The following is a 23301-nucleotide window of genomic DNA, read 5'->3' as shown; positions in this document are numbered from 1 at the left end:
TGCCTAGTCAACATCATAATAGGTTGTTAAAGTATTTAAGGGAGATGAACAGATGACCAGACCACGACATGGAGTGTGGCGTAAATAGCGTAAGATACGTTTAACTGCACCCGAATGAGTTGTTGTGGTAGATTTTATATATTTACATGCTCAATTGGCTGCAAATGTTAATTTAGGACGTGTGATAATGAGATATTGAAGAGTGCCTACTATACTACGATAAAGAAATTGATTGGTAAAGAAGCTCCATAATATCATTACAAAGATGATCTAGACAACTAACGTATGTAACGTCTTAGATTTTTTCATATCAATACATTTGAGGAGATCATCAATGTATTTAGATTGACTAAGAAACAGGTCTATCGACGTGCGAGTAACTTTGATACTGAGAAAATAATGAAGTTGTCCAAGATCCTTAAGTGAAAATATTTTACCTAGTTAAGAGATAATTAATTTAATGAATACAGGCGAGCTTCCAGTAAAGATAATATCATCAACATACACTAGAATATAGACAGAAACACAAGCATCATTGTAGATGAAAAGAGATGTATCTGATTCGAATTTAGAGAATCCAAACGAAAATAGTGTGGATCGAAGTGTTGCAATCCAAACACGAGGTGCTTGTTGGACCATAAATAACTTTATGTAACTTACAAACATGTTCAAGAAAATCAAGATGCCCAAAAGCAGTTGGTTGTTCCATAAAAACTTCTTCTTGGTGTTTACCATGAAGAAAGCGTTGTTGATATATAGTTTGTGAATTTTCCAGTTATATGTGATGACAAGTAAGAGAACAATATGTATAGTAGGATGTTTGACAACTATACTAAATGTTTCTTCATAGTCAATTCTCGACTGTTCATGAAACCCTTTAACTACTAATCTAGCTTTGTAGCGATCGATTGAGCCATCATCTTCACATTTAAGTTTAAACACTCATTTGCAACATTTTGGGAAAGAGTATGATGGACTAACGACCACGTATTATTTTGGAGTAATGTATTATACTCACTCACCATGGAAGAACACCAATTATGATCTTTATTTATAGTTTTAAAACATGTAGGTTCAGAAATAGAAATAGTAGCAACTAGAGAAATGTAAGGTGAAACTCTAGATTTGTTTCTTGTGATATTGTTAGATAATCTCATTAAGCCCAATAAATCAAGCCCTAAATAATATTAACCCAATAATTTTATTGAAAATATGTTAAAGTATATTGGGAATACGCTAAGAACATTCCCTTATTTTACTTATTTGATTATATTAGATTTTATTCCGCTATTTATTTCCTTTTCAATTCAATATTATAAGTATAAATAGGCTATGCCTAGAGCTTAATAAAACACAACCAAAATCTTTTCTCTTTTGACTAAACTTTTTTTTCTACAACAACAAGTGGTATAAGAGTTGTACGGTGTTCGATTTATTTCAGCGATGACAAGAAAAGGAAAAGAGGTGATGAATAGAGGTTGGGAGAACGAAGGGGTGATGCACTTCACACCTCTCATGATTACTAACTATTCGGATTGGGCGATCCTAATGAAGGTGCATCTACAAGCGCAAGGCTTGTGAATGTCGTTTAAAATGGTCTGGAAGGTCTTCGTGAAGATCGATGAGCTATGTCGTTACTTCTCTAGACAGTTCCGCCGGAGTTGATCCAAACCCTTGGAAACAAAAAGACGGCCAAGGAAACATGTGACACACTTAAAATCATGCGGGTCGGAGTTGAATGTGTTTGAGAAGCCAAAGCGCAAACACGACGGACGAAGTTTGAAAACCTTGTGTTTAAAGACGGTGAGGGGTGGAGGCTTTCGGCGTCCACTTGCGGCGATCGTCAACAAGCTCAAGGTGTTGGTCGATCTAGTGTTCGAGAACAAGGAAGTGCTCAAATTCCTTCGTAGTGTGCCATGTACATACAAGTAGATGGCAATGGTGATTGAGTCACTCGTCGTTTTGAAAACGTTATCCATCGATGGACTTAGAGGTCGGCTCTTAGTTATAGAAGAGCTTTGCGAAATTGATAATGCTAGATCTTCTAGTGACCGACTACTACTCACAGAAGAAGAATGACGATCTTGGCAACGACAACGTGAGCAAGGCAAATGCTCATTCAATAGCGGCAACAAGAATGGTGAAAACGGTGAACAAAAAAGGGTAGTTGTAAGTAGTGTGGCATCCCTGGTCATTGGGACAAGGATTGTGACAAGGCGAAGCGAGACCAGGAGCAGTAAGAGCAAGCGAATCTCGTAGAAGAAAATTTCGAGGAAGATGAAGGTCCGATGCTACTAATAGCACAAATCTCGTAGAATCATTAATCACGCAAAATACTCGCTCGAGTTTAGCGAACACGTAATCGACTTTACACGTTGAAACCGGATCTCACAAAACCTGTAAGTCTATTGGCTCAAAGGATGATATTGCGTGGTTGTGGCATGCACGCTTCGGTCATTTGCATTTCACTACATTTCGAAATCTATCGCTCAAGGGGTTAGTACATGGTATTCCAAAAATCGAGCACATGGAGAAGTTTTGTGATGGTTGTGCGCTCGGAAAAACACACGACTCCGTTTCCACAAACCACTACATATTAAGTACAATGCCCACTAGAGTTAGTTCACATCGGTCTGTGTGGCCCAATCACACTATTAATTGGAGGTGGGAAACGTTTTTTTTTCTTGTAGTTGATGACTTTAGTCGATATATGTAGCTTGAGGTGCTCAAAACGAAGAATGAAGCATTGTGTTACTTCAAGAAGATCAAAGCGACAATAAAGGCAGAACGCGAGTGCAAATTGCTCGCATTCATCGAGGAGTCTAGTTCAATTTTGATGCATTCGTAGAATTTTGCGAGGATAACGACATTAAGCACAACACTACGACTTCCTACTCATCACAACAAAATGGGGTCGTATAGAGTCGTAACCAGACAATAGTAGATATGGGACGTTGTCTTATGAAGTCGATGAAAGTATCGTGTATGTTCTGGAGAGAGGCAGTAAAGACGACTGTATATCTCCTAAATAGCGCACTGACAATGAGTGCTAAAGGCATGATGCCTTATGAGGCTTGGAACAAGAGGAAGCTTAACCTACACCATTTGAGGAATTTCGGTAGTGTAGAACATGTGAAGAATCTCGGTCAGGGTATTCACAAGCATGTAGATCGCTCGATGTCGAGGGTACTAGTGGGCTACGAAGAGGGAGTGAAAGCATGTCGGGTGTATGATCTTGTAGGGAAGCGGTTATACGTGACTAGAGACATTATTTTCGAGGAACATCGTGTCTAGAATTGGGAGATAACTAATAGCACGGAGATGGAAACAACACCAACTATATTCACGTTGGTCTATCCCATAGAGACTAGTGTTTTGACACCTGAACCTAGTGCATAGGAGCTAAAGTCACAAACGCTTGTACCTAATCCGAGGCAAAACCAATGGGTCACACCGCCAACACATGATAATGCCCACAACACCGACTTAGAACCTTGACGTTACCGATGGGTTGAAGACATCTACAGTCCTACGAATGAGGTTGTTAATGTCAAAGTAAGTGGACTTTATTTTTTGGTTGCCGATGTGGACGAGGCACTTGCCAATGTGTCTTGGAATGATGCCATGGTAGGAAGAAATGAAGTCGATTCTTGAGAACAAGAAATGGGAACTTGTGTCACTTCCAACTGGTCATCGAGCCATCGTGATTAAATGGGTGTTCAAAGTTAAAAAGGACCCCGAAAGCAACATCGTGAAGAACAAGGTGAGACTCGTTGCAAAAGGATATGTGCAACGCACTCGCTAGAATTTAAAAGAAATGTTTGCTCTAGTAGAAAGAATGGAAACAATATGTCTGTTATTCGCACTCGCTGCACAAAGTAGTGGCAAGTACACCACATGCACGTAAAGTTAGAATTCTTGAATGGTGATCTCGTAGAGGTCTATATAGAACAACCACTTGGGTTCATCGATTCCAAGAACAAACGTAAAGTTCTTAAGCTGCGTAAGGCATTATACGGGCTCCAACAAGCACCACGAGCATGGTAATCAAAATTGGACGCCTCCTTTACTTCACTTAGTTTCACAAGAAACCTGCTCGACCATGTCGTATATAGAAGAGGCGATGCTCAATCTTTCTTGTTAGTGGGTGTCTATGTGGATGACGTGATTATTACGTGCACAAGTGTATAAGACATCATCAAGTTCAAGACACAGATGCATAAAATGAGCAACCTCAGTCTTCTAAGTTACTATTTGGGTATATAAATACGTTAAAATGACGGTGAAATTACATTGTGTCATTAGGCATATGTTGCGAAGATTTTGGAGAAAGCTGACATGTGTGACTGTAACCCGTGTCACAATCCAATGGAGCATTGACTCCGTCTCAACAAGATGACGGGAGTACGACTGTGGATGCAACAAGGTATTGGAGCCTAACTAACAGTCTTCACTACATAGTAAACACGTGGCCAGATATTGCTCACGCCTATAATGTACAAAGCTCGAGCGTGGCTTGGCTTTCTTCTTTCATCGCCCTTTCCCTTTTGCCCAAGGAATCCTGCCACGTTCTGGCATTGTCCTATTCTTATAAGATTAAAACCCGACACTCTTATTTTTTGTCTCACATGAATTCGTGGGATAAAAGTGATTAAGTCAAGGCACAACCTATATTCTCTTATAGAAGGGCAGAGAGATCATATACGGGCTTTATACAACCCCTTCCCACCTAAGAGCATCCGAATAAATGCGGTAGTACCTCATGGAATAGGGATAAGGGCAAAAGAAGGAAACTGAAACTGGATCACTAATTAACTCTTCTTACTACAACCCTTTGGTTTGGGAACGGTGCAAGGCCCATGAAACGGAAGGCATAGTTAGTCGATACATGGAGGCCCCAAGTTCTCAACATTGGGTTGTGATCAAGTAGATACTTTGATACATAATGAGTACATTAGGTTATGGGTGTTGTTATAAGTCGAGAGGAGGTGAAGCTACATTAGTAGGCTACAGCGATAGTGATCTTGCTTGCGATGTTGACGACCGCAAAAGCACATCTGAGATAGTTTTCTTTATCGGAAGTAGCATTTTGACTTGAACTTCGCATAAGAAGAAGATTGTTGCTTTATCTTCATGCGAGGCTGAGTACATCTTAGCGGCAACATCGACATGTCAATGTGTCTGGCTTAGTTGTCTTATCGACGAGCTAGGTGAGTGTGAAGAATTGAAGTTCAAATTATTGGTTGATAACAAGTAAGACATTGCTCTCTACAAGAATTAAGTTCATCATGAGAGGAGTAAACACATTGACACAAAGTTTTATTACATCTGAGAGTGCATTAAAGTAAGCAAGATGGACATTGACCATGTTAGCACTGATGGTCAACTAGTTGATATCCTAACAAAGGCTTTGGGGAGAAACAAGTTCATTGAGATGCATTTGAAGCTCGGTGTCAAGCAAGTTAAAGCGGCATAATGAGAGTAAGGGAGTGATTTGTTGGATAATCTCTTAAGCCCAATAAATCAGGCCCTAAATAATATCAACCCAATGATTTTATCTTAGAAAATATGCTAAAGCATATTTTGAGAATATGCTAAGAACATTCCCTTATTTTACTTTATTTGAATAGATTAGATTTTATTTCATTATATTTTTCATTTTCAATTCAATGTTGTAAGTATAAATAGGCTATGTCTAGAGCTTAATAAAACACAATTAAAAACTTTTTTTCTTTTAATTATACTTTTCTTTTCTGCAACAATAATCATAATAAGATGAGTAAAACAAGTCGGCACTCAAACCAGTAAATTTTAATTAGAAGTTTCTGTTGAAAAACATGATATGGATCTGAGACTAATCAAGATAGAGTAAAGAAACCAGCCTTGACATGGTTTTTATCATATTTTCAGTCGGCGATCGAAAATTGAATTCCAGCCCTCTAGCCTGTCGGTTCGCACCCAATTAGACTCATTTGATCTACGACCTGACTCCCCTTAACCCTAGGACTCTTTGTTTGATGTGTTTTTTTGTTTATTTTGTTTATTTTATTTATTTTTCTACTTTAATTTATTTTATAGAAATATGAATTTTATTTCAACAAAAACAAAAAAAAAATTCAGTAAGAGTCCGTTGAGCTAAAAATTATATTTTCTCAACTTGTATGAGCCATAAATTTTTTAACTTTTGTCCAAAAAATATGAAGTCGATTAATTTGCACTCACAAAGTTATTTCCAACCAAGAAATCAATTTCATATATGTTTCCAACTATTTTGACGTTTTTGTCTATTTTGATACATGTATCTATGCTGGTTTGAAATGTTAAAATAAATGCATATGCATGCCCATATGAACTATATTTTATTTCCACATCTTGCATGGTTTTTGGATTTAATTTGTTATCCATTATCTCTATACTATTTTATCATCTATCAATGACTCTTACTTGTATGTATTGTATTTTTATTATTCTTGGACGTTTTTCATGTGTTCATTTATATTTAAATATATATATATATATATATTATTTGTCACAAGAGTCATGACTAGATGGAATCTTTTTATCAATGGACTATAAAATTAGTCTGTGTCCATAATAAACGAATGACTGTATATATATATATATGTAAATCACACTTAGAACTAAGATTAGCACGGTAGGACAAGATTGAAATTAAATAAAAAAAAAAGTGTGAGCATATGTTCTAAAAAGGACAAAATCATATAAGTAGAGACCGTCTAACTAGACAGATGCGTGAGACATAGAACCGATACCCTTTTACACACGTAACACTAAACCCATTTTATATAATCTTTAATTCTTGGTGTCTTTACGCCAAATATATCTTTTCATAATTTTTCGATAAAAAATAGATAAAGTTAAAAGTCTTTGATGTAAATTTTCTATTTTATTCCCAATCTCGATTGGGATTCGGAAAGAAAGTTAGTTATATAATTTACTTCTAAAGAGTCTAATTTTTTTATTTTACAAGACTTTTGATTTTCGATCATTTTATAAAGAATAATTCTTTAGCGACGCAATCATAGAAAAGCTAAACGGTTTTTATCGTGAACCGACCTAGTTTCTTTACAAAATTCCTTTTTCAAATTTTATGTGTATTTTTTAGTAGTAATCAAGGCAAAAAAACTATGTGAAAGAAGTTTTAATCATTTAAACAACTAAAATCTTAAACATATGATACCATTGTAACCCTCAAAAAAATCTTTTGGTTCCGTGGAAGTTCGAAGTTCAAGAATTTCAACCTCGATTTGCGTGTCATTATTATTTTTTTAAATAAAACATTATTTTAAAATTTTTTTAATAAATCCTGACAACTTTTGAAATTAATTAAAAAATAATTATTTTGGGTTCAAATTTAAATAATCTAGGAATTTGTAATAAACAAATTACAATTTGATTTTTTAGAAATCCGTGCTTAAAATAATTAAAAAGAATTAATTTAAAAGATTATTTATTTGAAAAAGAGTTACCAATTGATTTTTGAAAATAAATGAAAAGGTATATGTGTACAAACGTATTTTAGCTAGAGTTTCTTTTAGTTCGTAGTTTTGTGATTCTCAAGAAATGACTTTCACGCTTCATTCTCCATACCTGTTTTAAAAATGGTATCTACTTATAAATTTGGCTTTTGAAAATCGTTTGTATAACATTTTATTTTAACTGATTGTTCTTTCGGTGCTAGACATGCATAGGTTTGTGTGTATTAAAAAAATTCTAACAACAATTATTTAAATACCGACACATGTTACAAATGATGACTAGGGATGAAAATACCTACAGAACATTAGTTTAAAAGGTATTAGGGTTTATACATAAATTTCAAATGGGCCTTTATGAAAATATTTTGTGTGGAAATATCGTAAAAATATTTTGAAAATATTTTTTTATTTTTCGGATGTTTTAGAAAATGGTTTGGGGTTCCAAATTACAAATATAATTTTGGAATTTTAAAATAGGAACCAAACATGCCTTAAGAACCGGTGTCGTGGGTCCTGGGTTCATTTTTATCGATTGGTGCTAAAAAGCCCTCGGTCCTTGTCGAGAACCCCTCGGTCCGGGTTTAAGATCCTCGGTTGGGGTACGAAAGTCCCTCAGTTAGGGTGCTAAGGACTCTCAATCCTTAGCTAGAATTCTCGGTCTGACGCTTCAGTTCTGGGAGGAAGTCATTGATCATGGGTTTAGGAGTTCTTGGTCGGATGCGAGACTCCTAAGTCCTAAGTCTGACTTATCGGTCAGACCTCTCAGTTGGACCTCTCGATCCTAGGTGGAAGTCATCGGTCCTGGGTTCGGGAATTCTCGGTTGGGTGCGAGACTCCTTAGTTATAGGTCTGAATTCTCGGTCGGATGTAAAAATCCTAGGTGGAATTCATCGGTGTTGGGTTCGGGAGTTCTCGGCTGGGTGCGAGATTCATGGTCCTAGGTCTGAATTCTCGGTCGAACCTCTCGGTCCTGGATGGAAGTTATCGGTCTAGAGCTTGAGAATTCTCGGTCAGGTGTGAGACTCCTCGGTCCTAGGTCTAAATTCTCGGTTGGATGTAATAATTATTTGTCAGACCTCTCGGTCATCGACGAAGAACATCGGTCGGACGTCTCAGTCCTAGACAAAAAGCCTCGATCGAACTTCTCAATCCTAGATTAAATTTCTCGGTCTGGACCAAAGATCCACGGTTAGACCTTCCGGTTCTCATGAACATGAAAATGATAAGTTTTTCAATTTTGAAGGAGGCTTGAATTCTTTAATCCAAGGGCCTGGGTAGCTTCACAAAGCTCCCATGAACATTTAGAACATCACCCAAATGTATCAATCGACTTGGATGATGATCAATTCATTTAAAATAATTTATGGCCAAAAATCGGGTTTTTTGTTTTAAAGCTGTTATGAAATTTAAAGAAACTACCAATAACTTCCTTATACTTCATATACTTGATTGGTACCAACACATTAATACTGTCTGTTCATTTGGACTAATTCAAGAACTCAAAATTTTCAATTATTTTAAAAAATTGATTTTGATCAAACATGACCGGGATTGATCAAACATGATCCAAATAGTTGCCAACATCATTAGAAATATGTTGGGAAACTTTTTAAGCGGTGTTTATTAAGGATTAACCTAAGAACAGAAAACCCGTTTTTCAATTTCTTAAAATTCAAATTTGGGATTTTTTGTTTGAGCTCGATTGATCGATCTTGGCTTTCACAGAAAGCTCATAAATGATCTTACGATCGATTTCCAATCAAAGAATCCAACAATCAGACAACATACAAGTTTATGAAAACTGAAATATAAAAGTTTTAAATTCAAACTGGAAGTTTGAATTAAAGGGTGATTGAAAGCATACCAAGGATTAGAGAACACTGCTTAGACCTTAAGGAAGCTTTGAGAATGCTCATATCCAAGATTTAAGGCCTTATACAAAGATTTCGAAAAATCTAAAATCTTGGCTTTGAAATTGTTTATAGCCTCCCGAAGTTAGTTGAGGGAGTCAAGTATATCGAATCAGCCAAAATCCATTTATGGTACTTTGGTTGTTCTTCCGACTATTTGTTGGAATATGCACGGATGATGCTATAGATGTAGGGGAAATGATCATCATGGTAGGGTGATCATTTCACATTTCGAATCAGCCAAAATAGTGGACGGTAGGCATAATTTCCTCTTTGAAAAATCAATGATGGCTGTCATCCTTATCCTTCCGACAATCACGATGAAAAAGACGACCATAGAGCGAAAGAATATCATTTCGGGTGAGAACGCGGACGTAGAGCGGTCCATTAGCGTTTCGTCATGATTCCGTTGTTTTCTAGTCATCCCGTCACATTTCAGCTAATAGAGCGTCAACTGATCTGGTGCGGCGCGGGCGTGCGTTCCATTAGCTCCAACATCCATCCAAAGGCCTTCGTTTCGGCTGTAGTAATTCTTTCGGATTTCGGCTACACCCGATTGCGATTTTATTTTTTTATTTAAAACCTTAAGGGTTTGTTTGAAATTGATTTTTCTTTCACCCTTTTGGCTTTAATTTTAATCTTTTCAAAATACACAAAATATTTAAATAAATATGACAAATATTTTGCCATTTGTTTTTTATATTTTGGGTTAAATAAATAATTTTTGTGGATGAAATGGGTACCACATTTCATCTGGGTATCAAATTTTATCCTAAATTATTTATTTTAATTCCTTAATTTTTCTAAAATTATTTTGAAATAAAATGAGTACAACATATATCCCAAATAATTTTATTTATTTTATTTGGTTATTGTCCTTAATTAGTTATATTTAGTTATCACGATAATTAATCTAATTAATTATTTTAATTAGGATTTGGCATTAGGGTTAATTATTTTGATTTTATTTATTTAAAAATAAAACCAAAAAAAATATTTTAATTTTTTAAATTGGGTATGTATATTTTTAGTGCTTACACTACCACAATATCACCTAAAACCATTTGCTTAAGAAATTCTACAACCAAGATAAGGCACACCCAGTTTGATAGTTGAACAATATTGGTGTATAACATAAGATGATTCTCTCTAGAATAAAATCTTATAATCTAAACAAAAGAAAATAAACTTTTGTAAATTTTATAAATGTAGTTTATGGTGCATTTTCAAAATTGTCTATGTTTATACCTATTTAATAGAGTCAAACTTTAAAATATGATAATTGTAACCCAAAAAACCTTTTGTATCAGTTTTGCGGATAAGTTCGAAGTTTGAGAATTTTAATCTCGGTTTGTGTGTCAGGAATTTTCTTTTAAAATAAAATATTTATTCGAAATAATTTTAACGAATCATGACAGTTTTTGAAATTAATTAAAAATTCAATATTAAATAATTCGGGGATTCGCGGTAATCAAATCACAATTTGATTTTTAGAAATCCTTCAATTTAAATTAATTAAACATAATTAATTTAAATGATTACTTATTTTGAACAGAGTCGCCAATTAATTTTTGAAAATAATTAAAAATTGGCACACGTGTACAAACATATTGACCATAATTTCTTTTAGTTCGTAGTTTGGTGATACTCAAGAAAGGGATTTCGCGCTTCATCCTTCATACTCGTTTTAAAAACGGTCTCTACTTATAAAGTTGACTTTTGAAAATCGATTGTATAACATTTTAGTTTTAACTAATTATTCTTCTGGTTCTAGTCATGTTTCTATGTTTTAGCGTCATTTAAAATATTGAAACAACAATATTTAAATGCTTTAAATGATAGTACATGTTGATGATGATAAATAAGGAGGATTATACTTGACTAACACTAGTCATTTTTTAAGGTGTTAGGTTTAGAAAAAAATACCAAACAAGCCTTAGTCAAAATATTTTTGTAGAAAAATTCGAAAAATATTTTGAAATAATTTTTAAATATTTTAGGATTTTTAGAAAATGGTTTGAGGGTCCAAAATTACAAAAATAATTTTGGGTTTTTAAAAGGGAAAACAAACAAGACTTAGAACCGGACTCCTAAGCCTTGGGTCCATTTTTTCGATCGGGATATAAGATCGGTCTGGGTCCAAGAGCCTCTCGGGTGAGGCTTAGAATCTTCGGTCGGAGTGGCGAAGTCCCTCGGTCTAGGTGCTAAGGAATCTCAGTATGGGTGCTAAGGACTCTCGATCCCTAACTGGGATTACCGGTTTGGGTGTATAAACACACTGGTCACGAGTTATCTCTATGCTAAGTTTATTGGTCATAGGTTTAGGGTTCCTCGTAACTAGGTCGAACATATCGATCCTGAATATAAAAATCATCGGTCAAATCTCTTGGTCCTAGCTCAAGAACATCGGTCAGACTTCTCGGTCATAGCTCAAGAACTTCAGTTGGACCTCTCGTTCTTGTTGAAATTCTCGGTCCTAAGTTTAAATTTCTCGGTCTCAAGTCTTGGTTCGGACCGAGGATCCTCGGTCGGATCTCTTAATCTCAGAATAACAAGCCTAAGTCCTCAAGAACACAAAAGTGCAATTTTGAAAACATTGTTTTGAACTCGGATTCTTTGATCCAAGAGCTTGAGTTGCTTCACAAAGCTCGTTGGAACATTTTGATCATGATTTATTTATTCAAAAATAAATCAAAATAATTATTTTAATTTTATAAATTGACATGTAAATTTTTAGTGCTTACAAACATTAAAAAAATATCACTATGAGTATAGTTAATTATGTATCTTGAGTAATGTACTAGATCAAAAGCTTGTTATCATATAACAACCTCATTGTTATAAAAGTTGCCACCATAGAACACCATGTTCAAAATAAAATTAAAAGTTAATTCTCATGAACATCCTTGAGGGAGTTCTTAAGGATTCTCATGAACCTCCTAAGTTTTTGTCATTATAAATGGGTGTGATAAGTATTTTTTTGAGAGCACTCAGGGGATTAGACAAGGTGATCCACAGTTCCATTTCTTATTCATCATTATTATGGAAATCCTCTAAAATTGATAGCCTTGGATCAAAGAAGATAATTAAATTTTTGGGTTCCGCTTTCAATTTTTGTTCTGGTCTTCGAGTTAATCTTATTAAGTAAGATAATTTTCTTTTAAATTTTGTTTCGTGTAGGAGAAGGTTGAGGTTAACAAATGTTTTGGGTTTTGAATTGGTATCCTTCCGTCAATTTATCTTAGTATGCCATTGTGTGCTAATGTACAATCCAAGGTCTCTTGAGACTCGATTATCACTAAAATAGAATATAAGTTATCTAGATGGAAAAGTAAAATAATATTGAAAGCGATTAGTCCTCAATTATAGTGTGTTGTCATTTATGCTCACATATATGATGTATTTATTCATTCTCCCCAAGAGCGTGGAAGTGAAAATTGAGAGAATAAATGAAAATTTCTATGGGGGTCTTCTAACTTATTATTTTGGCATTTAGTCAAATGGGATAAGGTTATATGTTTTATGTATCAAGAGGGAATCGATATATGAGATCTCATTTCCTTTAATAAATCTCTTCCATCTAAATGATGTAGTAGATTTGTATCGGAGCTAAATAGTCTTTGGCTATCAATGATCAGATTTAAGTATGGTCTGGATTGGTCTAGTTGGTTTATCAAAATGTCTAATCATTTACCAAATTGTAGCATCTTGAGGGGAATTTATTCATTATGGAAGAGTTTTTGCAAACAATCTAAATTCATCACGGGAATGGATCTTTAATAAATTTTTGAGATGATACTTATTGTAGTTTCAAAAGTTTAGTTATGACATATCATGAACTTAATTTCATTGTTATATGTATAAATATTATAGTTAATGGCATATTTGATCATCAGTGTAGTGGTTTTATTAGTCGGATTAGATATAGAAGGAGCTTAAACATTATATAGAGTTTCTATGTGGGACATTATTATAATTTGTTCACTAAAATAATTCCGTATAAATTTTGTTGAGAGAAGTTTTGAGAGTCAAATATTCCATCCAAGACTACATTATTTGGATGAAGCTCTATACATGGTAGAATTATTACGAATGATATGTGCATGAAAAAATTGTATTATGATAAGTTTTATGTGTTACAAAGAGGTGGAATCGACGACTCACTTAATTTTAAATTTTTAAGGGGCGACTAATATTTGGAGTTTTTATGGAGTATGACTACGATTCACTATGTGATGTCTGAGTCCTTATGTGATTGGAGTTTTTTTTCCCCAAAAGTTGGGATTATGACGACAAATATGGAAGACTTGCATATTTGGGTTATCATCCCGATTATGTTTTGGTGAACTATCTGGTTGGATAGAAATTATCGAACATTCAATGAACGTAGAGTTCTGATGTGTATACTCACAATGTTATTATTATGACACTTTTTATGAATCATTCTGGAAAGTGGATAGAATCGCCTGGGGAGTTAATCGTTCTTCTTGAGGATCTACGAGCTCAGTAACCAGTTGGGTAATATGTTTGTATTTTTTTCATAATATTTTTTTGTTTGGTGACTTTTATATTTTATATTTTATTTTCTCATGTCATGCTTTTTAGTTAGGCTTAAACGATTTTTTTTTCATTTTTAATATACATGGACTATAGATCAAGTTGATTTCACCCATCATTATCTTTTTTTTTTTAAAAAGTGTGTAACCATGTTACAAATATCTCATTTCATTAATGCCCAATTTTGTTTGTAGAAAATTCTTGGCATATTTGGTCTAGGTAATCTTTGATTTGCTAGACTATCCGTTCTACTTATTTATAAGAGGATTACTATATTTAATAGATAATTCTTATCGTAAAATAATTTATTTAAATGAGAAAAAGTAATAACAAAATAAAATTAAATTCTAATAAAGCAAATGACCACCATGTAGTTAGTAGGAAATTTAAAACCGCTCTGACGGTAATCGAATCGATCTGAACCGATCAAATCGGAGAAAATCAAAAGATGTTGATCAGGGATTGGAGCGAGGATTGTAGTTATCTGCCCCGCTCCGAATATATAAATATTACAATAATGTCATTCTATTTATATAATAATTTTGTTCAAATATAAAATTAATCTTATTTATTTATTTTTAAAACAAAATAACATATATTAGAAGATAAAATTGTATCTTTAATATATTGAATAAAGATAAAAAGTTAATCATCCACCTATCTATATAATAGTTTTAACTACATATAGACTTTTTTTTATCTTCTTTCTTTACTCTATTATCTCTTTGTAACTCTATTTCTCATTATATATCTCCCTTTCATTTTCCCTAATCACTACCAATACTAACCATACTTTTATTCTTTAATATTCATCTTCAATCATTTTCTTCTTCTTCTCTTCTCCTTTATCCCATCCTTACACTGCTCCATCAAATAAATCTTAGTGCAAAGTCAAATCTCGAGTTAAAGTTCAAAAAAACAACTAAGGATTTTTTCTTCACTCTCGAAGGTAAAAAACATATGACATATGTGGTGAAACTATCACCCTAAGAATAAAAGCGGAATAATAACAATCGTAGTGGAATGCAGAACAGTAATGTAAAAATAAGAAAGAACGAAATAACGACACAAAAATTTTACACAGGTTTGGACCAACAAGGTCATACGTAATGCTTTCGGAGAATCGATTCAATAGAGTTATAATAGGGATTACAAACTCTAACGCTCCCTCTATTTATTTGAGATTTTAGTGTCACACACTTTTCTCGTTTACAATATATATATATATATATATATATATTCTTTTAAAATTTATAATTAGGGTAAATATCATGTGATATCTTTGACATCTCCACCTTTATATGATCTCATGACGATTTAGTTGACATTTCCATAATAATACGATTTGATCGACATCTTCACAGTTATGTGATTTTATGCCTTTTTGAATCCAAGAAATAATCGCACAATATTCCTTCCCCCTTTTGTACCTAACATTGAGGTACACCAAATTGGGCCTCAAACCCACAACCCTATTCCACAAATTCTCCACCTAGCCTCTATGTCTTTAGTCAATCGAATGAGACTCATCACTAAGAACACCACATTTGTGGCCATATCTGCGGGATTTTTATCTGTGTGGATATTCTCCACAACTACTTCTCCACTTGCTATGAAACCTTGAATGTAGTGAAGTTGAATGTCAATGTGCTTTGTGCGTTCGTAAAACATCGAGTTGGACAAGTGTATGGCATTTTGGGTAATCGCAAAACAACTCCATTTTATCGTGTTTCACCCCAAATTCACATGCGAGACCCTTCAACAAAAGTGCTTCTTTGACGCACTACTTCATAGCGATATACTCGGCCTCTGTTGTTGAAAGGGAAACTATGGATTGTAATTGTGTCTTCCAACATACCGAGCATCCAAATAGGATAAACATATCCCGTCAGGACCTTCTCTTATCCAAGTCACCAGTAAAATCAGCATCAACATATCCACTCAACTTATCATCTTCTACACCCGTCCGTTTAAAACAAAGACTGATATCTAAGGATCTCCCAACGTAATGGAGAACCCACTTAGTTTCCTCCCAATGTTCTTTCCCTGGGTTTCCATAAAGTGACTAACAGGATTGATCGCATGAGTAAGATTGGGTCGCGTACATACCATGGCATACATTAGGATCCCGATGACACTCGTATATGAGTTGTTTTCCATTCTTACATTTTCCTCCTCGGTACTCGGTGTTATCTTTGAGGAGAGCTTGAAATGAATAGCTAATGGTATTTGAACCGCCTTAGTGTTAGACATCCCGAACTTGGCGACCTCTTTTCGAAGGTAGTCGCTTTGAGACACAAACAAGAGCCTTTCTCCCAATCCCTCTTAATCACCATCCCCAAAATATTCTTTGCCAGTCACATATCCTTCATCTCGAACTCACTCCTTAATAAACTCTTGAACTTGAGAATCTCTCCCTTATTTCTCGATGCGATCAACATATCATCCACATATAATAATATGAAGACCCCGCAACCATCAACCCATTTAACATCCCAAACTTGGCGACCTCTTTTCGAAGGTAGTCGCTTTGAGACACAAACAAGAGCCTTTCTCCCAATCCCTCTTAATCACCATCCCCAAAATATTCTTTGCCGGTCACATATCCTTCATCTCGAACTCACTCCTTAATAAAATCTTGACCTTGCGAACCTCTCCCTTATTTCTCGATGCGATCAACATATCATCCACATATAATAATATGAAGACCCCGCAACCATCAACCCACTTAACATAGACACCACTATCGAAATTGCTCATCATGAAATCATTACAAACCTTGAACACATGAGAGAACAAATACCATTGTCTTGAGATTTTTTCAAACTATAAAGCGAGTATTTAAAGAGACATACCTTTCCTTCATCACCAGGTTTAACGAACCCATCAAGTTGCGTCATTAAGATATTCTCCTCCAAGTTCCCATGAAAAAATATTGTCTTCACATCCATTTTCTCGAGTTCCAAGTCAAAATTATTCATTAGAGCGAGCAACACACGAATAGACATGTGTTTCACTACTAAGGAGTAGATCTCATTAAAATCGACCCCTTCACGTTGTGTGAATCCCTTTGCTACCGATCTCGCCTTAAACATTGGCTTGTTACTACCATCTACACCTTATTTTCACTTGAACAACCACTTTGAACTAGCCACCCACTAATTCTTGAATTTGTCCACCATTTCTCACGTCTTGTTTTTGTCAAGAGATTCCATCTCCTCCGCTATAGCACGATTCTATTTAGTTCTCTATTTTCTCTCCATCACTTCTCTAAACGATCTCAGATATGAATCTTGTACCTCATCTGCCACAAAGAATAAAAAGGTTTTCAAATCAGAGTAGCAAAATCTCTCTGCAGATCAGGTTGTCCTATGGTCTCTATCTTGTGCTAACTGGTAGAAATTAAGGTTCTCTTCCGGATCCGTACCTTGCTCCTCTACTTGACCGTCTTTTTCATCCTCTTCACTAGCTTCTCCCGTGTCTACCGATTATTTAGTAATCCCTCATATGAAATCCACCTCAAATTCGGTCTTCTATTTAGTGACTTCACCAACTTCGACTAACTGTGTTTCTCCATAATAGGACACGGTTTCCTTAAAGACCACGTCACGACTAATTGTGCACTTGGTCATCTCCCCATCCTTGTAAAACAATTGTCAACTCTTTACTCTCTCAGGGTATCTAATGAACATACATTTCTTCTCTCTCAAATCATGTTTTCTATCCCGTTAGTGCGTGTAAGCCACACACCCAAATACCTTCAAGTTGTCGAGCTTTGGAGGAGTGCCATTCCAAACTTCTTCTGATGTCTTGTATTCTAATGTCGTCGACGAACAATGATTGATAATATAATCCATAGTGTTAACCACCTCACACTAAAATCACTTCAGTAGACCAACCTCAAACAACATATATCGGACACGCTCAAGTAGCATTCTGTTCATTCGCTCCACCAAGTCATTCTATTGCGGTGTCTGTCGGACAGTTTTGTGACAAATCATCTCCTCTTCATTGATAAACTAATTGAAATATCCGCTTAGGTACTCCAAACCATTATTTGTTTGGAACATTTTAACATTCTTCCTAGTCTGAGTCTCTACCATCTTCTTCCACTCCTTGAACTTACCAAATGCCTCATCCTTGTGCTTCAAGATGTGTACTTAAATCTTGCACGGACAATCATTAATGAAGGTGATAAAGTATCGACCTCCACCTAGAGTTGCAGTCCTCGCTGCCCCCATAAGTCTGAGTGAACATAATTGAGCGTCTCCTGAGTCACCTCAACCGACCGCCTAAACTTCACCCTTGTAGCTTTATTGTATATGTAGTTCTCGCAAAACTCCAAATCATCAAGTTTCTTCTTGCCAAAATAGACTCTCTTATTCAACCTCTTCAAACCCCTCTCACTAACGTGGCCCAATCTCTTATGCCATAGACTTGTGGGTGATACATCTCGAGGCTCCGCCACTGCCATCATATCACCAACCAAGTTATTGCCTTGAAAGATGTAAATACTCTTCTCTCGCACCCCTCTCATTACCATTAACGATCCCTTTGTGACCCTCAATACATCTTTCTCACCCTTCCATGCAAAACCAAGTTGGTCTAGTGAGCCGAGAGATTAAATTCCTCCAAAGGTCTTGGATGTGTCATATGTCTGTCAATACCCTCTCGATTCCATCATGCATCTTCAAACGCACTATTCCGATCCTCATCACCCTACAGGATTTGTTGTTACCTAACAAAACCTCGCCCACCGTAGTCTTCTCATAAGTCTCGAACCAAATCACATTGGGTGTCATATAGAACGAACACCCATAATCTATAATTCCGCGCTTGTCAGACTAATTAATGGAGACAATGAGAATGTCCACATTTTCGTACACATTCTCGACCTCTTAAACAACCGTTGTCTCTCGGCTCTTCTCCCGTCTTTACTCAAATCTGGAAAATCACTCTTCCCCTCTTTGTCACAATTGTAGTACTCAGTATATTTCTTACTGAGAGACTTCAAATGCCTCTTATTCTTTTTTTAATTTCTCTCCTCTCGATTCTCTCTCGAACCAATAGTCCATCTCCACTAACATTTCTCTCTTCATTCTTCTTCTTTTGGTCATTCGATCTAAAAAAACTCATTACATCCTCCTTCCCATGCTCAAGTATGTCTATGAACGTCTCATACGACTTTAGTAAGAAATTCAAAAGCATCGACGCCTTATCCTCATCCTTGTATTTCTCCTCGATATTTTCTAAATCAAGGAGAATCTTGATATAATCGTTGAGATGCATATCCTTCCCCTCAACCATTTTAAATTTGAAGAATCTCCACTTTATGTAGATCTGAGACGACAATGTCTTAGTCATATACAAAGACTACAACTAAAGTCACACCTCTATTGTCGTTGTGACACTAGCAACCTCTCGCGGCACTTTATCAATAAGACTAAGAACCAATGTGTTATAGGACCTTTCGAACACCTCCATTTTTTTCTCCAAATCCATCGAGGCCGGTAATTGTGATTCTCCCTCGAGTGCTTTAGCAACTCTCATGTTGTCTAAGTGTGCCTTCATCTTCATCTTCCACAACCCAAAGTCCTTTGTCCCATTGAACTTCTCGATATCAACCTTAGAAGTCATCCCCATCTCAAATTTTCAAAATAATTGACCGGATCAAGAAAGAAAACTCACCAAAAAAATTAAATCATGGTCGCCTTTGCCCAACTTGGCTTTGATACCAATTTGTGGTGAAAACTATCACCATAAGAATGAAAACGAAATTATAGCAATCGTAAAGGAATGCAATATTTATCGTTTCTGGTGTCGTTGATCTAATTTGATTCCTGGTAGCATCTTTTTCAGATCCTCGATTTTATTCTTCAATATCATCAACATCATCAACAACTCATGTCGAGTAGCAACGGAGAAGTAAGAAAGAACGAAATAATGACACAAGACTTATCTAGGTTCGAACAATAATGTCCTACGTCCTATTTTCGGAGAATCGATTCAATAGAGTTATAATAGGGATTATAAACTCTAACTCTCTCTATTTTTATATGTTTAGTCTCACATCCTATTCTCATTTATAATATATATATATATAATTCATAATTAAGGTAAAAATAATGTGATATAGTTGACATCTTTACCATGATATGAACTCGTGGCGATTTAATTAATATTTTCTTAATAATACGATATGATTGACATCTTCATCATTATGTGATTTCATGTCTTTTTGAATCAAATAAATAATCGTACATATCTTTTTTTCACTTTTGTACATAATATTGAAGCACATCAAATTGGGTCTCAAAACCCTAGGTTCAATTTCACAACATGTGTATACAAATTTTAAAATAATATATTCTTAGTTCCCCGCGGGGAATTCTCATCCCCAATTGGGGAGGCGTTGATAGTATATAATCAAAATCCTCGTTGGGATCGGAGCGACATATGTTTATGTTTAGAGGAATCGGAATTGAAACGGGTCTACTCCCCTAACCCCGATTACCATCTCTAGTTGTCGTTGCCAATAAAATTACCATCACATAAGATATATATTTTGAGTATTGTCCAATATAATTATGGGAAAACATCTAACACTAATGGTTAGAAGATTTTTTTTCACGTCAAAGTGTTTATGAGAAACGAGATTTATAGAAAATTAAAAATTCAAATCCTTCATATATATATATATATATATATATATATATATATATATATATATATATATATATATATATATATATATATATATATATATATATATATATATATATATATATATATATTTATTTATTGTTTTAGTTTTTTATATGTCTTATAGTGTAATTTTACTATAACTCTTATATCTTGTAGTTCATATTTATATTTTAATTTGGCGTAACTCTTATCTCTTATACTCTTCTAAATTACAAACAAAAAAAGTACATCTTTATGTTTTTGTTGACTTATCAATATTAAGTATAATTAAGATAAGGAATTAATTATTATTAAATCAAATAAATAATTATATATAAAATATTAATTTATAAATAATAAAAAAAATCAAATCAAAAAAATTAAATCAACTAAATGAAATTCTAAATGTTAAATAGTATAATTTGCAAAAAAAAAAAAATAATATTAAAATTCTAATACAAATAAAACAACAATCACAAACTAATTTGAGTTTCATATTAATAAGTGATGATCGTAATCAATTTGAGTAAATCAATTAAGTGATCTCAGAAAAATCATAGTCAATCTCTATTTTCAATTAGAAAAATCTTAGTCTATCTCTAATTTCAATTTAATTAGATTCAAACTAATTTAACACCCTATTCCTTTTAAAAGTGACCTATGGGATGGGGATGCTGCAACTTGCAACCATTTCCAAAAAGAAAATATTTGACAATTATAAGGGTTCACCTTGAAAGTAAAGAAATTGTTGAACCGTCTATTCACTTAAGGACAAAGCAGCCTCAAGACAAAGATTATTTTTCTTTATCATTTTAAAATTGATCAGCGACTTTTCGAATGAGACCAGTGTGGGTCCAAACCCCAAAAGCCAACAATTAAATATCAACAAGAACAAATATTGGGTTAAATAATAATAAATATAGAAATAAATGATGATGATAAAATGAAAGAATAGTTTTTATTTTCCTTTTAACTTATTTGAATTCTTTTTTTGATATGAGTTTAGTTTGTAGGGTGATTTTCACATTTTTTTAATCATAATATTGTTAATGAAAAATATTTTTTAGGTAAATTTTATCACTTAAATTGGAAAATTTAACGAAATGACCCTAAAGATGGTCTTAAATGCGCTAGTAATCACTTAATTTTTTTTTGATGAAATAACCCTTCCGCGTAACGCAAAGAGGAGGATCATCACGCGATGGAAAAACATGTGAAAAGTCCATAATACCCTTACTATTTAATATAACTTGGTCTTTTTTTTCATTTCTCTTCTCCTCCTTCTCTCTTTTCCCGCTCTTCTCTCTAAACAAAGACCTAAACGACGAACAACCACGGCGATCTTTGACGGACAGCCACAATGACGATATTCAACGGACACAACCATGAGCACGAGCACGAGCACTGTGTGTGGCAACTGGTACTCTTCTTCCTCGATATGTTTGTTGTTTTCGTTAAAAATGGTATGGTCGCGTCTCGTTAATGGTGAAGGGAATGATCGTCTCACGAAAAGCACGATCGTCTTACAAAGGGCACGATCGTCTCGTGAAGGACACGATCGTCTCGCGAAGGAGAATGAAGATGAAGAGATGAGGAGAAGGAGAATGAAGATGAAGAGATGAGAAGAAGGAGAATGAAGATGAAGAGATTAGGAAATAAGGAGATGAGGAGGAGAATGAATATGAAGAGATGAGGATAAGGAGAATGAAGATGAGTAGATGAGGATGAGGATGAGGATGAGGATGAGGATGAGGATGAGGATGAGGATGAGAAGGAGAAGGAGAAGGAGATGGAGATGGAGAAGGAAGATGAAGAGATAAGGAGATGAGGAGAAGGAGAATGAAGATGAAGCGATGAGGAAAAGGAGAATGAAGATGAAGATATGAGGAGAATAAAGATGAAGAGATGAGGAGAATGAGATATATTTTAAAATCACTTGATAAATTTTATGATAAAATCACTTAAAATTTGTATGTGATCCATTTTATTTTATAAATTTTACCAAATGATGATCCAAATTATAGGTTATGTTTTCTCTTTTATTTTGGTATAAAGAGTATTTTTGAATGATAATGTATATTATAGTTTGATTTTTGGATTTAATTAAACAAACATAGAAATGGGCCGAACATCCTTAAAATAGACATGACAAACAAACAATGATACTTTATACAAAGGAAATAACACATGAGATTACAAGAAAAATTGAAGGAAAATAAATACTTGGCAGTCTTTTAGAAAAAAAAAATTAGATTTGCAAACAAGAAACACAAACAGTGTCGATGTCATTTCCTTCTTCTTGTAGCAACAAATATGACGAACCCTAACCTACTAATTTGACAACCTTCCTTCAATAATCTAATGCATTTCAACTTCCCCATCCATGACCAAGTCCATATGCATCCATAAAACCACCATGCCCATGATCATGATCATCGTGAACATGGTGGTGGTGATTGTTATCAATCGCTTCATCATGAATCTTCTCCACACGCTGCTCTACCAAAATTTTCTTACTCTCCTTAACGGGTTTTGGTAAACTTGATAAATACCCATAAATACTTTCAACTAGTTCATCAACATTATCATCCTAACCATTATTCACAACAATAAAAAATCAAGTATGAGATTTAGCCCATTTCCTAAACCAT

General features: G+C 34.6%; 1 protein-coding gene across 1 annotated transcript; it reads right to left on the bottom strand.

The window, feature by feature from the left end:
• Positions 1-18179: 18179 nt before the first annotated feature.
• LOC124924441 lies at positions 18180-19609 on the bottom strand. The gene is made up of 4 exons (XM_047464481.1): positions 19358-19609; positions 19031-19306; positions 18634-18810; positions 18180-18548 (listed from the first exon to the last, which is right to left on the bottom strand). Exons 1-4 carry the CDS (start codon positions 19607-19609, stop codon positions 18180-18182), a joined length of 1074 nt encoding a protein of 357 aa, XP_047320437.1.
• Positions 19610-23301: the final 3692 nt, after the last annotated feature.

The sequence above is a fragment of the Impatiens glandulifera genome, chromosome 2, assembly GCF_907164915.1.
Source record: "Impatiens glandulifera chromosome 2, dImpGla2.1, whole genome shotgun sequence".
NCBI lineage: Eukaryota > Viridiplantae > Streptophyta > Magnoliopsida > Ericales > Balsaminaceae > Impatiens > Impatiens glandulifera.
The sequence above is the reverse complement of the archived record's forward strand: the minus strand, read 5'-3'. Positions and strand labels throughout refer to the sequence as shown.